Source organism: Macrobrachium rosenbergii, chromosome 25 (assembly GCF_040412425.1).
Source record: "Macrobrachium rosenbergii isolate ZJJX-2024 chromosome 25, ASM4041242v1, whole genome shotgun sequence".
Lineage (NCBI taxonomy): Eukaryota > Metazoa > Arthropoda > Malacostraca > Decapoda > Palaemonidae > Macrobrachium > Macrobrachium rosenbergii.
The window spans coordinates 19,691,321-19,708,036 of NC_089765.1; the positions used below are offsets into that span (position 1 = coordinate 19,691,321).

The 16,716-nt window shown below is 37.1% G+C and overlaps 1 protein-coding gene across 3 annotated transcripts in view; it reads left to right on the top strand.

The window, feature by feature from the left end:
- LOC136852424 (uncharacterized) overlaps nt 1-16,683 on the top strand; it is a 31,697-nt gene extending 15,014 nt beyond the window's left edge. For 2 of the 3 annotated variants that reach the window (XM_067127047.1, XM_067127049.1), the window contains exons 2-5: nt 4,552-4,677; nt 5,331-5,499; nt 14,582-14,705; nt 16,366-16,683. In XM_067127047.1, coding sequence (XP_066983148.1) covers nt 4,552-4,677; nt 5,331-5,499; nt 14,582-14,652 — 366 coding nt within the window. In that variant the 3' untranslated portion in view covers nt 14,653-14,705; nt 16,366-16,683. Of the gene's footprint in view, nt 1-1,291; nt 1,514-4,551; nt 4,678-5,330; nt 5,500-14,581; nt 14,706-16,365 lie in introns of those variants that run through there. The other variant, XM_067127048.1, reaches the window with a different exon arrangement.
- The last annotated feature ends 33 nt before the right edge of the window (nt 16,684-16,716 follow it).

Consider the following 16,716-nt stretch of genomic DNA (forward strand, 5'->3'; position numbering starts at 1 on the left):
TGCAATTCCTTGAATCTTCCTCCCCCAGTCCCACCTCACCCATATCCCTCCCTCCTCACAACATCCATCCATCTGATGCGCTGACGCCCCACACTCCTCCTCCCCATCACTGGCATGTTCTTGGCTCTCTTGATTGGTTCCACCTCTTCTCTGCTTATTACATGGCCATAGTATCTCAGACGATCTTCCCCAGCCCTCTCCTTTACGTTACATATACCACACATTCTTCTTATATCTTGACTCTCCCTCCTTTCCAGCAGTGATATTCCAGCAATCCATCTCACCATCCTCATCTCGGCTCTTTCCAACAGTCCCTCCTCTTTCCTCTTGAGTGCCCAAGTTTCTGCCCCATACGATAATGATGTTAGCAAATTCAGAACAATAACTCAAGATTATTTCTGCAATGGCATTCGTAAAGATGTTATCCCCAAATGTTCTTCATCTTAATTTGAAATCCTGGAATTATATGTCTGTTTTATTCCAGCTGCTCGATTATTGAATTATGAAAATAACTTTTGAAATTATTATATCTGTACAGAATAATTACAGATATTTAAATTATTTTGAAAATGGTCTCATTGTGTAAGAGGCAATTGTGGGCCATTTTTTCTGTTTTTGCTGATCTCAAAATTTTCCAGAAATTATTTTTCACGTGCATGAAGAGATATTTTTATTACCGTTGCAAATATAGATATACATGTTTGTGAGTATAAAAAACGTTACGTTGTGTGTGTGACAAAATATATGATATACATATATACAGTATATATATATATATATATATATATATATATATATATATATATATATATATATATATATATATATATTTTCTATATATTCATCTATATATATACAAATATATATATGTGTGTGTGTGCGTGTTTGTGCGCGCGTGTGCATATAGGCCGGAAGTTAGGCCCGTGTACACCTACGAGAGAAATCAGGCCATTATCCCTCACGTTGTTATTTGTTTGACTAATTAATGTAACTCGGTCGATAAAATGTCTAGTAACTGTGGCCAATTAAGCTATTAACATGTGACGATCAAGTCATTATAAACCTTATATTCTCTCTCTCTCTCTCTCTGGGGTTATTCACAAGTCTCTTACCTAACTAGCAATTTTAAAGTCAAGATGTAGAACCATTTAATTTTACGTAAGAAGCCATCCATTTTTTTATTGCGCAAAAAATTTGAACATCTGCGGGTACCTTCGTCAGTGCGTGTACGAACAAAACCCAACCAACGGCGCCGCCCTGGGAGGCGTTCTCTCCGACCTCGATAGCTTAATTGAACTCGCCCCTTGCCCCACTAACGAGCGTATTAGCATGGCTAATAGACGGCGCTGGGCGGGCCGGAGGCGTTAATAAGACACTCTCCCTTCTTAACTTGAAAGAACACCGCTTCTCCGAGTCAGTCGTCGATACTTGGCTCCAGGAGGTCCTCGCTCGAAGATCGGCTCCGAGGAAAGAAAGTCTTCGAGGAATCCGAGAGGTTTAGCGCGAAGGAAAGGTAGGCTTATTGTGTTGTTTAATTTAAGGATATGTTGGCGTTACAGTGCTTTGTTTGTTTTCTACAATCTTCTCCACGGAAGTAAATAATCTTTTTTTATTTTAATATGTTTTATGGTATTTTCACAGTACTTTTAGCAAAGGACGATGAACTTTGGCTAAAAAGTTAGATTATTTTTATTTAATTTATTTGAAATTACTCGGTTTACAATTAGTGGATGTTTCAATTTTGCTGAAGATTTTATACATAATGTATGTGAATGCTATCGAAATCTTAACAGGGTAAAGAGATACTTGAATCTTTTAAGGCTTGGAATAACACTTCAAAGAATTTTTATAATGAGATTTTAAATCATTTGCCCATGTGGACATAAACAGTGAATTGTGTACCAAACAGATAGTCGACTGTGGTGAGTCGCACCCTAGGCGTTGAGCAGCATGGGGTTATAAACATTATCCTGTGTATGTCTATATATACATACATACATATATATATATATATATATATATATATATATATATATATATATATATATATATGAATATATATGTATATATATGTGTGTACATATACATGCATACACGCACACACACACATATATATACATATATATACATGACCAATAACCATATGTATGTATCTACCACTTAATAAGAAAATTAACTATCATACACAAAGGAATAAAAAGCATCTCAAATTTCAGTTCGCAAATAGAATTCACTCGTTCGTGAAAATTCTGCCGTTTCTGAAAACGGCGAAAAAGTTAACGAGTTTATAATTGGCTGAGACCAATTTTATCTCTTTTGAAGTGTGTCTGACGCCTGTGAATAATTCCTTTCAAAAACTTCTTACATTCTCTTCCTTACGAAGTACATCTGACAGCTTTCATTCGAATAATTATTATTATTATTATTATTATTATTATTATTAAAATTATTATTATTAAGTATTATTCAGAAATAACCCTTTCATATGGAACAAGCTTTCAAATTCAAGCTTCCAAAAAATGTTATTATTATTATTATTATTATTATTATTATTATTATTATTATTATTATTATTATTATTATTATTATTATTATTATTATTCAGAAGATGAACCCTTTTCATGCGGAACTGAGTTGAAATTCAAGCTTCCAAAAAATATATTATTATTATTATTATTATCATTATTATTATTATTTAGAAGATGAATCCTATTCATATGGAACAAGCCTACCATAGGACCACTGATTTGAAATTCAAGCTTCCAAAAATTATTATTATTATTATTATTATTATTATTATTATTATTATTATTATTATTATTATTATTAGTCAGAAGATGAACCTTATTCGTATGGAACAAGCCTAACACAGGGACCTGTGACTTGAAATTCAAGCTTCCAAAGAATATGGTGTTAGAAGGTAATAATAAATACAAAAAGAAGAGATCAGTTACAAAAAAAAAGAAAAAATGAACAAATGAATAAATAAATATATAAAAATGTAAGCAATATTGTTATCACGATTTAAAAAGCATATTTTTGGTCTTAACGCTCATCTAATACTAAATCTGTATCACTATTCAATCATACGTAGAAACAAAAATTATCATTATGATTTAAAATGATATTTTTGGTCGAAAAGTCATTGCCGAATAGCATGTGTTCCTCGACGCATCGAAGAAAGATATTCTGAAATGCCGAGTTCCTAGGAGGCAGTAATTGAAAAAAAAATTAAGTCGTCACTCGTTCAAAATGGCTTTAACTTATCAAGAAGCAAGACTATGACAAACCGGTGAGTGGAGAATATTTTCAAAGGGTTTTAAGTATTTTTAATTTTTGTTTTTAATTTTTATTTTTGTAGCACTAAGACTAACAGCTGGGCAATGAATCTCCTTGTAATTGTAGGCCTATGGCGAAGGGGTTGGGGTGTATTTAGGCATAGGTGGGGCGGTGCTCCCTTTCCTTGAGAAACCGGAAGGCTTTTCTTATAGTGATATTTGTCGTGTTTTTTTTGCCAACTTTTTCAATTCGTTATTTTTGAATCAGAGTAACACATAATTATATATATATATATATATATATATATATATATATACATATATATATATATATATATATATATATATATATATATATATATATATATATATATATATATATATATATATATATATATATATATATATATATATATATATATATATACACACCTAATTCCTTTCCCTTTAGTGGGCGTGGCTTCCTGTAACTCACCACAGTCGACGAACTACAGTTAACTTGATTTACTGCTTTGTTCAGCAGAAGGCAATGAAGATTCAACAGAACATAATAGTAATAATAATAATAATAATAATAATAATAATAATAATAATAATAATAATAATAATAATAATAATAATAATAGTAAGTTTCGGTTGGTTCGGATAATCGTACAAGGGACTTTCGCCAGTGAGGTGAATGTCCTCCCTCTCTCTCTCTCTCTCTCTCTCTCTCTCTCTCTCTCTCTCTCTCTCTCTCTCTCTCATATATATATATATATATATATATATATATATATATATATATATATATATATATATACAATTTGTTAGATATTTACTTTCGGAATAAATACTTTTCTGCACATCAATTACTAGGCCGAATGATTCTTTCGTAGATCAAATAAACAAAGCTACTCTTAGGATTATGTAATCCCCTTTTGCTTATTTGTATAATCATTATCATCACTATCATTATTTGTACCGTTATCATCATGATTTAAACGATACTTTACAGTAATGAATTTTTCCTGCTTTACAAATTTACTATAGTTTACATTATTCTTTTACAAATAGAGCCTTTTGTATTATTATTATTAAACATTCCTTCCTTCAAACAGAGGCTTTTGTATTATTATTATTATTATTATTATTATTATTATTATTATTATTATTATTATTAAACATTCCTTCCTTCAAATAGAGCCTTTTGTATTATTATTATTATTATTATTATTATTATTATTATTATTATTATTATTATTATTATTATCAAATATTCCTTCCTTCTCAGATGAGTCAACACAGCATGAGACTTTTAGCTATCTTAGCAATCGTAGCTTCATCAGCGCCATCTAGCGGAGAAATATTATACGGCGAAACAGCTACCATTACGTTCGAAGAATGGGCAGCTGACTTGGTAGGCTTCAAACTTTATTAAGTGAAAATTGCTTATAACCTTTGCTACACTTCTGAAGGCTTAAAAAGTAAATTGCTTATATTTTTTAAGACTTTTGCTCGTACTCCTTTGCTATTGAATTATAACCTTTGCTGCACACAAGTGAATTGCTTGTAACACTTTCTAAGACTTTAAATGCTTATATTTCTGAGGACTTTATACTTAATTGCTTGTAACCTTTGCTGCACTCCTGAACACTTTCTAAGTGAATTGCTTATAACCTTTGCTACACTTTTTTTGCTACACTTCTGAAGACTTCGTAAGTGAATTACTTATAACCTTTGCTACACTTCTGAAAACTTTCTAAGTGGATTATTTTTAAAGTGATTCACTTAATAGTTTATCCTAAATCATAAAAACTATCAAGCTTGCTTTTGAATAACTTAGATCGTAAATATAAACAAATTGGCCTTTTGTAGACATACATGCCATAGACTTTTTAACAAAATGCGGTAATCTTTGAAACTATAGCATTCACATACGAATATAAATAATTTTCCAATTATACATCACATAACTCCTGCTAATACCAGAAGAAGCATAACTCCATTAGAGAAAAAAAACAAAAGAATAACCAAAATACAACCTAATAACTGCCCAATTCCCTTCGTCAGGCCCCGGGTTACACTCTCTCCCAGACCAGCATCGAAGGGCGGACCTGTTACTGCAAGAGGGCCATCTCTGGCGAGAATCCTCTGCTGGGCATCGCCTCCGCAGGGCTGCAGCCTTCGGGGAGCAAGTTCGAGTTCGTCTTCACTGATGTTCCTCCGTTGTACGACGAAGGTAATCCAGTGCGTTTGGTTAATTAGGGGATTTATTTTAAAGGATTTATGTGAAGAAGCTGGATTTTTAGCGATTTAATTTCTCGATTAATATATTAGAAATAAAAGTTAGTAGGGGAGTTTGGAGGTGTTCAGTTAATTGGGAGATTTATTTTAAAGGATTTACGTGAAGTGGGATTTTTTAGTGATTTAATTTCTGGATTAATATTATTAGAAATAAAAGTTAGTAGGGGAGTTTGAAGGTGTTTAGTTAATCAGGGGATTTATTTAAGGGGATTTTTATGAAGAAGTCGCATTTTCGCGATTTAATTTCTGGATCGATATATTAAACATAATATTTAGGAGAGCTTCAAGGATTAACTTATAAAAGATTTTTGGAATATATTTATATAGTGGACTAGGGGATTTACTTTAGAGCATTTCTGTGGAGAGGCTGGATTTTTAGCGATTTATTTTCTGGATTTAATATTTGAATTAAAAGTGAGGAGAGTTTGAAGGATTAATTTCTTAAATATTTTTGGAATATATTTATATAGTGGACTAGGGGATTTATTTTAGAGGATTTGTATGAAGACGCTGGATTGTCAGCGATTAAATTCCTGGACTGATACATTAGAAATAAAAGTGAGGGGAATTTGAAGGATTAACTTCTACAAGATTCTTTGAATAGATTGATAATTCATAACCAGATAGGATTTAATATAGTTGGCGATTTCTATGATGTTTGGATTTTTGGATTAATGAAGATAAAATCTGTAGTTGTAGCAGTGTTCGTATAAAGACTAAAAATTACAGCAATTTCGTAAATTTGCTTTTCACTGCAGAATCATCTATCATTTCTCTGTAATGAGATTAAATCATACTTGAATTCTCTCTCTCTCTCTCTCTCTCTCTCTCTCTCTCTCTATGTATATATGTATATATATATGTACATATATATATTTATATATACATATACAGTATATATAAATGTATAAATATATCTGTATATATATATATATATATATATATATATATATATATATATATATATATATATATATATATATATATATATATATATATATATATATATATATATACATCTTCTCGTTATACAGTAGAATGTCACCTGTAAAAAAATAAAGAAAAAGTCTACCATGCATCATTTCAAAGTCCAAAGAGATTACCTGCATTAACGACCCCCATAACGAGAAACGCTTTTTTTTTCTCTTTTTCTCGCTAATTATCTTCTCGTAATGAAAAGATTCAGTAAGCAGCGAGGTAACTGACCTTGAGGTCTGGCCAGTGCACACAAGCTCGTCGTCAGCACATTCGTTCATGCTAATTGGTTTTGAAGGTTCGAATTTCCACTGCCTGTCTGTCTGTCTGTCTCTCTTGTATATATATATATATATATATATATATATATACATATATATATATATATATATAAATATATAATATATATATATATATATATATATATATATATATATATATATATATATATATATATATATATATTGTTACGTGTGAGAGTCTTGGTTGATCATGTATTATTCAATTTACGTAAATTTTACGGCCCTGCAAACCAAGATTACACGTAACCTGTCACTTGAAGCCAAAAGTTAACCTCAAAGACAGACGTTAATTAGCCAAAGGTCGCCAGTTAAGGGTTATTAACCTTAACAAAGAATATTTGAGATGAATTTGATTTTAAACGCAACGGTTCTCCAAACATTCGGACGCTTGAGGCAATCAAAGCATCGAGATTTAACCTGATTTTGCTTACCTAAATCCTAGGTATTTTACTGGAATAATGGGGTTGAAGCTAACAATAAAATAATTAGGCTTAATCTAGACTTTGTAAACACATATACCCTAAGTGGTGGCTGAAGGAAGAAAACAAAGAAAAAATGTGAAATACAGAAAAGAACTAGTCAATCGACGAAGCTTCAACAAGAATCGGACTTACCGTGAACGTCGAGTCGCTGCGCAAACGAGGGACCTCAGGAGTCGTATTCTGGCAGTCTTCCCAATTCACTAATTAAGATAGACGTAGGAGAAAGTAATAAAGAATAAAGAATATCGTTCGGGCACGCACGCAGCGTCACCCTGGTTCCGTGACCGCTGGGATCTCTCTCACTGACCCGACCTCGCTTCGTTCTTCCAGAGGAGGACTTATACCGCCCCGGGCAATCCGACCTTGACAAAGGCATCGTCGAATGCATAGAATAAAGCTTAAGGGCCACCATAACTAGGGGTCATTGAGCGTAAACCCTCTCTGAGGCTTAGGTCCCTAATGCCCTAACATATTTTGTTTACAAACTTTCCAGCCTATGGGGTTAAATGCCTAAATGCTACCTATCGTGGGACAAAGCAATTTCCCTGTCTCAGTCAGGCTGATATTTCTATCCCTAAATGTTCGAGGGCGAACAGCGTAAATATTTATAAAAGCTCCCCCCTTTAAGAGGGCCTTCACTCCCTTTTCGGGCGTGAAGGTCTATACTAAGCAAGCTGTTAAGCCTCTCGTAGGTTACTCTCCTTCCCTGAGCAGATTAGTCCTGGTTAGCCTACCTAGCTACAGAACTACCTAACCTAGATAGGATATGAGCTATAATCACTACTTAACCTAATTCTAATAGTACTAGAAGGTGCTCACGGTTTTTATAGGCTACCTCCTACAATCAAGATGTGTTTTAGACCTAGCCTAGTGGTACATTCTATGATATTCCCTAGCCTAACCTATCCTAACCCGACCGTAGCACCAACATAAGAGTTAATATTCTAACTAAATTACAACATGGTTTATGTTTAATACAATTAAAATTTACTAGTTAATTCATGAGGTTGCCTCATATGATAAATGGGTGCCTCACTGAGGTCTTAGGCCATGCGTGTCACGAGCATCGTGGCTCGTTTCACAATAGTTAAGATTACTGAAATTAGTTAGGCTACTTACATGATTACTGCGGCTCGGTGGTAAGTGGAAAGAACAAGGCTACTAAATTGATGTACTGTACTTTAAGGTGGCCTAGGCTAGGTACAAATAAAAGGAAGAGATCACACTGGCTACCTTCTCTGGGCAAGGGGCCAGGATCACTCTTAGATGTTAGGGCACTGTGCCGAGAGGGCACTAGTGCCAGGATGAGCGTATAGCTCGGCAACTACTGGGCTCTCTTCCGCCCCTTCTTCTTCTTCTTCGGTTTCCTCCAAGGCCTATCAGTAGCTGGCCTAGCAGGTGATGAGAGCACCGACTCGGGGACAGGCCAGAAGGGCTAGCGGGCGCGAAGTCAGGGGCAACTGCAAAAGCTGCGGGAGGACTCCCTACTCCGGCTGCTGCGACAACCGGAGCGAGAGCGATCTCAACTTCTGCGTCCGAGGATGCCAGTTCCTGGTCTTCCAAGGGAGGGTACCATTTCGATCCTCCAGGGTTCATCCTGGATTCAAATTTTGCAAAGAAGAATCTTGCAAAGAAGAAGTTTCGGTGCTGGAGGCTCTCCAGTCGCGATGATCAACTGCATGGGGAATCCTAAATCTCCCGGAGGAGGATTCGCCTCATGATTTAGACCCGGCATAGGGGCCTTTTCCACTGGTAGCTCAACGTCCGTGGCGGACGGAGTCTGGCACTGCTCAGTGCTCGCAAGTGGCACTGGCAGCAGTTGAGGGTCAGGCATGCCTGATGAGTGGTCCGGAGGTGCAATACCTCTCGGACGACTTGGGTTTGGCTGCGGCAGAGATTCCTGCCCCAGCAGGAGATCGTAGCCTCTCGGTGAGTTTTGTTCGGGGCGACCGCTGGGCGTTGCTTGCTTGGGCAGCCCTCCCAATTTGTGGAGTGGTCTGCCCGCTTGCACGTCCTGCAGCGGTACTGCTCCTCCTGAATCTCTCTTCGCGGAGGAGGACCTCTTGGTGGGCCAGCCCTTCGCGATTGGAGAGGGCTAGGCCTGAAATAGGTTGGGTGGTGCCCCTTCCGCGGACCACTTTGGTGGGCGGAAGGTGGAGGTTTGTCATGGTTGAGAGTTTTAGATGGGGCCTCCGTGGAGGAGGTAACGTGGCTGCGGAGTGGCGTTGGTGACGGGCTTCCGCAGAGAAGATCCCGACCCAACAAGAAGGCCACTCCGGGCCGAATTCCACCTACCACGCCGAGGCGGTGGGGTATCGTGCCCCAAGGTGTCATAACCTGGAGTTGGACCGTAGGAACGGTGATGGTGTGGCCCTCTATCCACTTCATTTCCCACCGCGTTTCTTCGTCAACCACAGCACCGGCTGGCACTTGGGCCCTAGTGATCAGGCTAATGTCTGCCGCGAGTGTCTACTGTGACCGGAAGGGTCACTGGGCAGGCTAGTGCTCTGAAGAGGGGCCACCGAGATGAACTGGGTTTCCAGTCTCTCGGGGTAAAGGATCCGGTGCGGACCAGCAGCAGAAAATGAAGTGCTGATTAGGTTGACAAATTTGGTGGTGGGGACATGATGTGGACAGGCCGGAGATCCAGCATTGTAGTGGCTAGCAGCCCCACAGGATCTGCACGGGCCTTTTGGATGGGCTCGGTGGCCTGCAGTAACTGTTGGAGGAGAGGGCTGAGCGGATGAATCGGGAGCGGAGTTCTGGCTGGTAGGGTTAGGCTGCTTATTAGTGCCGAGTTTGTATCGGCACTCAGCTTCAGCATGGCCCCCTTCTTGCAATAGTTGCACAGGGTCTTGCTAGGCAGTCCATTCTTGGGCGAGTGGAGTTCGAGAGGTAGGCCGGAGGGATGATTCGCTTCTGAGAGGTGCTATGCGACTGATTGAAGGTTTCCCACGAATCAGCCATGCGACAAGCTTCCATAAGTGTGGAGGGCTGTTTATCGTTAAGATATACTGCAAGGGGCCCTGGCACACATTGGAAAAGGTCTTCTAGCATGGTCCGATTGAAAAGATCCTCCAACGTCGTGCAGGCCAAGGAGTCGAACCAGCGCGTGCGGACTGGGTTTTGTGACATGCCCATTCCGTCCAAGACCAGCCGACTTCCTTGGCAAGACCTCCGGAACCGTTGTCTCCATTTTTCTGGGGTTATTTCGTAGGCCTTTGTAATGACTCTACGAACTTCCGCCATGTTGCCTCTCTGGCTCTTCTCCAGTGAGCGAAGCGCTGCCTTAGCTTTTCCCTCCATATGCTTGGCTAGTATTAAGGCTCTCTCCGTCTCCGTGGTGCTGTAGTTATCGAAAAGAGCCTCGATCTCCTCCAGCCATGCTTCTGGCTCGTCCTCAGTCCACTTGGGGACTAGGGAATTGATGCTCGAAATTGGAGCGTTTGATGCAGCAGGTGTAGGACTGGAGGCTTGATGGCTAGCCATAGCTTCTGCATTCTCCATTTTCGCTCTCTCAAGCTCGAGCTCCTTCTCCTTTAGGGCTAACTCAGTTTCCTTGCAGGCTAACTCATGCTGTCTCCTTCTTTCTTCTCTTTCCTCTTCATATTGCCTTTGCTCGGCTTCATACTTCCTTTGCTCGGCTTCATACTTCCTCTGCTCGAGTCTTTCTTCCTTCTCCCGCTTGGCCAAGTCGTCCACTTGCTCCTTAACCCAGGTAGTAAGTTCCGAGCCGGTGAGACCTGCCGCCGTCCCCAGCCCCAGGAAAGTTTTATAATGCTCTGCTGCCATGGTTCTGGTGGGGAAGGGCGTCTAACCGGGTCGACTGGGCGTACTTGGGCAGCGAGGAAGTGTCTCTTCAATGACGTGGCACCCTTTCAAAAGGTGGCACTGTAGTTTGGGTGTGCCGTGTACAGGTCACACTGGTGGCACTCAGTATCCCTAGGCACTGGTGCAGGTTAGGTTCCAGAAGAACTTTCTCTTCTGTGTTTCCTTTTGGTTTTGTTTTATTTATTTTTCTGGATTCTTGCTTGGTGGCACTTATGGTGCCAATGTGTTCCTAGGGACCCTCTACTGGAGTCCAACTAGGCTATATGGGAGGAAAGGCACTCTACACCCCCTGCAGAGTGCAACAATCGAATGAGAGAGAAAGGGAAGGTAAAAGAGAAAGAGAGAGAGAGAGAGAGAGATAGAGAAGTAAGCTATTCAAGTGATGAGTGCTGCAAATTATTGGCACTGTGGAATAAAGTGAATTTGGGTTTTTTTTTTTTTTTTTTCTTAAAGATCCTCGTGAGTGGCTGGTCCCAGTACCGGCCCCTTCTTTTTTTTCAGAGGGTGAAAACTACTGTTGGCTTCGGTCTGGATAGCAGGCCTCACTCGTGACCGACAGTTTATCACTGTATTGTAATTACTCTTAACTTGTCCTCATCTATTGTGGGACAGAGGTGTTTTCTTTTAATTGGTTTATTGTATTCGAATTAATTAGCCTAGTGTCGGCCGTTCTTTCTTTGAAGAGGGTCACGTACACTTAGGTTAGGAATGCTTACTTGAATGACGAGAGAGAGAGAGAGAGAGAGAGAGAGAGAGAGAGAGAGAGAGAGAGAGAGAGATTTTCAATCAGCGAATTTCTTGCTGCTTGAGAACATGTAAACAAAGATTTTATACATGCACAATGGCATGGATCTTAATAAAATGATATAGATGCGTCGTCTTGGCTTCCTTAGGGATTACTTTATTATCTCAATTTTCCGGGAGCCGACGTCACAAAAGTTTATCGTAAAAATTTTAAATTTTCTTTATATGATTTTTATAGTAGGTATTCGTATAGGAACTTGTGGTATTACTCCTAACTAAGGCCTATCTTTCCCTGCCTAAATTATCTTTTGGGTTTTTTTTTAGCTAAGATATTAGGAGGTGGGTTCTACTACGAAAGCAAAAAAAAATATATGCCCCAAGAGTGGCGGGGAGCAGAGTCGAGGTCACAATAACAAGGTCGTTGAGATGGCGGCCAAATCCCGTTAGGCCTAAATTTCAAAACAACCTCGGCCTGCTAAGGAAACCCCAAAATGGCCGTTCTCTCACAAACAGTTCGAACAATTTCAAAACAACCGCGGCAAGGGTATTTTCTTTTAGCACAAATTCAAACAACGAAACAAATGCAGGTATCCAGATTTTACTTTAAATATACCAATCATGCATAGCGTTTTACGTTACGGATGGAAAACTAAATTACCAAACAACTTTGTCTTTTGTTATCGTTCTCTCGCGGTGAAACATCCTCGGCAAACAATGGAATAGATTTGCGTGATTTGGAACGGACCAAATTTACTTTACTGAAAATGTATTTTATGATACAATTACTACTTCCGTTCGTTCGCCACTTCACTGACACGGTTTTTTGAATGATTCCCGCTATATGCAAACAATAACGATCGGAATTGCCGACGCGATTTCTAAATTACTTTGTGTACATGAAACAGGCTCCGCTTTTTCCGGCCTTAAGATACGTTACTTGAACGACTTCTCTCACGGTCCGAACACGGTAAAATGCCCTTGTCTTAACCGTTACAAATTATGACTCTCTGCTCTCGACGCACCCTTTCCTACACTAATTCTCGCTACACTTGTTATTATAACTATTCTCTTTACTGCTTATTATTATGCCTCGTTCCTTGTTTGGAAGAATGAAATGGAATTCAATATCTAACTTTTATTTTTTTTTTTTTTTGGAATTAATGTAATTTTAATTTCCTTTTCTCCAGATTCTTTCTCTAAAATGTACTTTAGATTCTACGCAAGATCGCCAATGTTACGTGTGAGAGTCTTGGTTGATCATGTATTATTCAATTTACGTAAATTTTACGGCCCTGCAAACCAAGATTACACGTAACCTGTCACTTGAAGCCAAAAGTTAACCTCAAAGACAGACGTTAATTAGCCAAAGGTCGCCAGTTAAGGGTTATTAACCTTAACAAAGAATATTTGAGATGAATTTGATTTTAAACGCAACGGTTCTCCAAACATTCGGACGCTTGAGGCAATCAAAGCATCGAGATTTAACCTGATTTTGCTTACCCTAAATCCTAGGTATTTTACTGGAATAATGGGGTTGAAGCTAACAATAAAATAATTAGGCTTAATCTAGACTTTGTAAACACATATACCTAAGTGGTGGCTGAAGGAAGAAAACAAAGAAAAAATGTGAAATACAGAAAAGAACTAGTCAATCGACGAAGCTTCAACAAGAATCGGACTTACCGTGAACGTCGAGTCGCTGCGCAAACGAGGGACCTCAGGAGTCGTATTCTGGCAGTCTTCCCAATTCACTAATTAAGATAGACGTAGGAGAAAAGTAATAAAGAATAAAGAATATCGTTCGGGCACGCACGCAGCGTCACCCTGGTTCCGTGACCGCTGGAATCTCTCTCACTGACCCGACCTCGCTTCGTTCTTCCAGAGGAGGACTTATACCGCCCCGGGCAATCCGACCTTGACAAAGGCATCGTCGAATGCATAGAATAAAGCTTAAGGGCCACCATAACTAGGGGTCATTGAGCGTAAACCCTCTCTGAGGCTTAGGTCCCTAATGCCCTAACATATTTTGTTTACAAACTTTCCAGCCTATGGGGTTAAATGCCTAAATGCTACCTATCGTGGGACAAAGCAATTTCCCTGTCTCAGTCAGGCTGATATTTCTATCCCTAAATGTTCGAGGGCGAACAGCGTAAATATTTATAAAAATATATATATAATAAATATATGTATATATAAATATATATATATATATATATATATATATATATATATATATATATATATATATATATAATAAATATATGTATTTGTATATATGTGTATATATATATATATATAAATATATGTATTATATATATAATATATACATATATATATATATATATATATATATATATATATATATATATATATATATATATATATATATATATATATATATATATATATATATGTGTGTGTGTGTGTGTGTGTGTGTGTGTGTGTTTATTTCCCATTTCCGAAGTAATGTTCAAACTTTTTACACTATTTATTTCATTTGCCATTACTCTCATTTCTTTCTCATAACTTCTCTACTCCCACTCTTCCACAACAATAACCTCCACCGCTATTTTCCATTACTTTAATCCTTCGTCACTCCTCCCACTAATTCCAGTTTCGTTTTCTTCTTAGTAATGTTTCTCATTTCTCATTTCACTTTCTACGATTTTTTTGTTTTTTGCAGGTCTGCGGGAATCTTCCTTTGACTATGTGTATTTAACGGAAAACGCTGCCAGAAAGAAGGATTCGCTCTAAGGGACTCGCTCTTTCCGAAGGATCTAGTAGGATGGTGCATCGCCATTCCTATGGTAAGATAATATGAGATTATTTGCTGGGAGTAATACTACCTTGAATGGATAAGTGTGTTTCTTTTCTGTTGTTCAGCAGTCTGTTCTTCCAGATCTCTCTCTCTCTCTCTCTCTCTCTCTCTCTCTCTCTCTCTCTCTCTCTCTCTATCAATCTAAATAATATATATATTTATTTATAAATACATATATAAACATATATGTATATATATATATATATATATATATATTATATATATATGTTTATATATGTATTTATAAATATATATATATATTATTTAGCCATCTATTCATCTATATCTATCTATCTATCTATCTATCTATTTATATATATATATATTATATATATATATATTATATATATATATATATATATATAATATATATATATATATTTTTAATACATCACACATTTATATATATATATATATATATATATATATATATATATATATATATATATATATATATATATATATATTTATATTTTGAGAGAGAGAGAGAGAGAGAGAGAGAGAGAGAGAGAGAGAGAGAGAGAGAGAGCAAAATTGTATACTGGGAAAAGATGTACGAGAGACCCTTTTCAGGTGTCCAAAGACAGTTGGTGGTGGGGAGTGGGGGTGGTGTCTGGTTCTAATTCCTCAAGGTGTGAGCGACATCTTCACCTGAGAACCAATCAGCAGTGATCATGTTCAGCCAATGATAAGGTTTGTTTGTAGAGAGTCCAAGTGTTCTTGAAGAAGTTTTCACTGAATAATTTTAGCACGTGAAACTGAGGTGATAATTCTTTTTAATGTTCTTTTTAAGAATATGGTAATTATGAGTCGAAGTTATGGTGCTGAGGAAACTCTAATAAAGAAGAGGTTAAGGTTTAATTTTTTTATATATATATATATATATATATATATATATATATATATATATATATATATATATATATATATATATATATACATATATACATGTATATATGTGTGTATACATATATGTATGTATGTATGTATGTGTGTACGTGAATTCTACCAAATGACTTTTATTTATGTGAAGTCTATATTTTTGGAAACGTTCTCCGATCTGGAAATATTTAAATTAAATTTTAAAAAATCATCCAATCCCAGTGGTCTTCGTTTTGCAATGACTAGAAATTTCCTTGTTTATTTGTATATTTCTAGTTATCTAGTCAAGTTATTCCAAGTTACCTAGTAAAGCTATTCATGGTTATCTAGTAAATTGAACAGTTTGTTATCATAATATCAACCTTATAAACCAATTTGATTAATGGATGAATGGAAATTCCTCACAATCATAATACTGTAACTGTATAAATTAATTTATAGATATTCCTGTTCATGTCAACAAAATAACAATACAAGTTGAAATCTTAGCTCACTTGTAACTGAGCTGATTAACTGCTATGAAATCTTTATGATTTATAGAACTTTACCTAGCTCCAGTGTCATTCTAAAATAACGTAATTTATCATAAATGGCCGCTCGAAGTCGAATAATAACAGCGCGCCAGCCAAAGCTCTACCACCCTCCAATGAAGAAATAGATATAAATTGGCACAAAGAGAGAGAGAGAGAGAGAGAGAGAGAGAGAGAGAGAGAGAGAGAGAGAGAGAGAGAGAGCTTCCTCTGAATGACTTTCATTTACCATTACAGGTCCGGCATTGACAGGAAAGAAGTAAACAGGACGTCTTGGGATTCTTACAGGAGTGTGCAGAATGTTACTAGACCAACTTCTATGCAATTGTTCGACCACCTTCTATATAATTTTCCACCTATATAGTGAGAGAGAGAGAGAGAGAGAGCGTGACCACTATTAAAATACCACTTTAATATCTGGAAATTTCGTTTTAGAAATTTCTCTGACGTCTGCAGGAATGTTTTAATTCTGGGTATTTGTGCCCTACCGCTGTCTATTTCATGTTTTTCCTAACTTTTAACTTTGTGTGTAGAGATGACAATAATAAATAATAATTATAGAAACGGTATTGTCTGTATAAGTTCCTT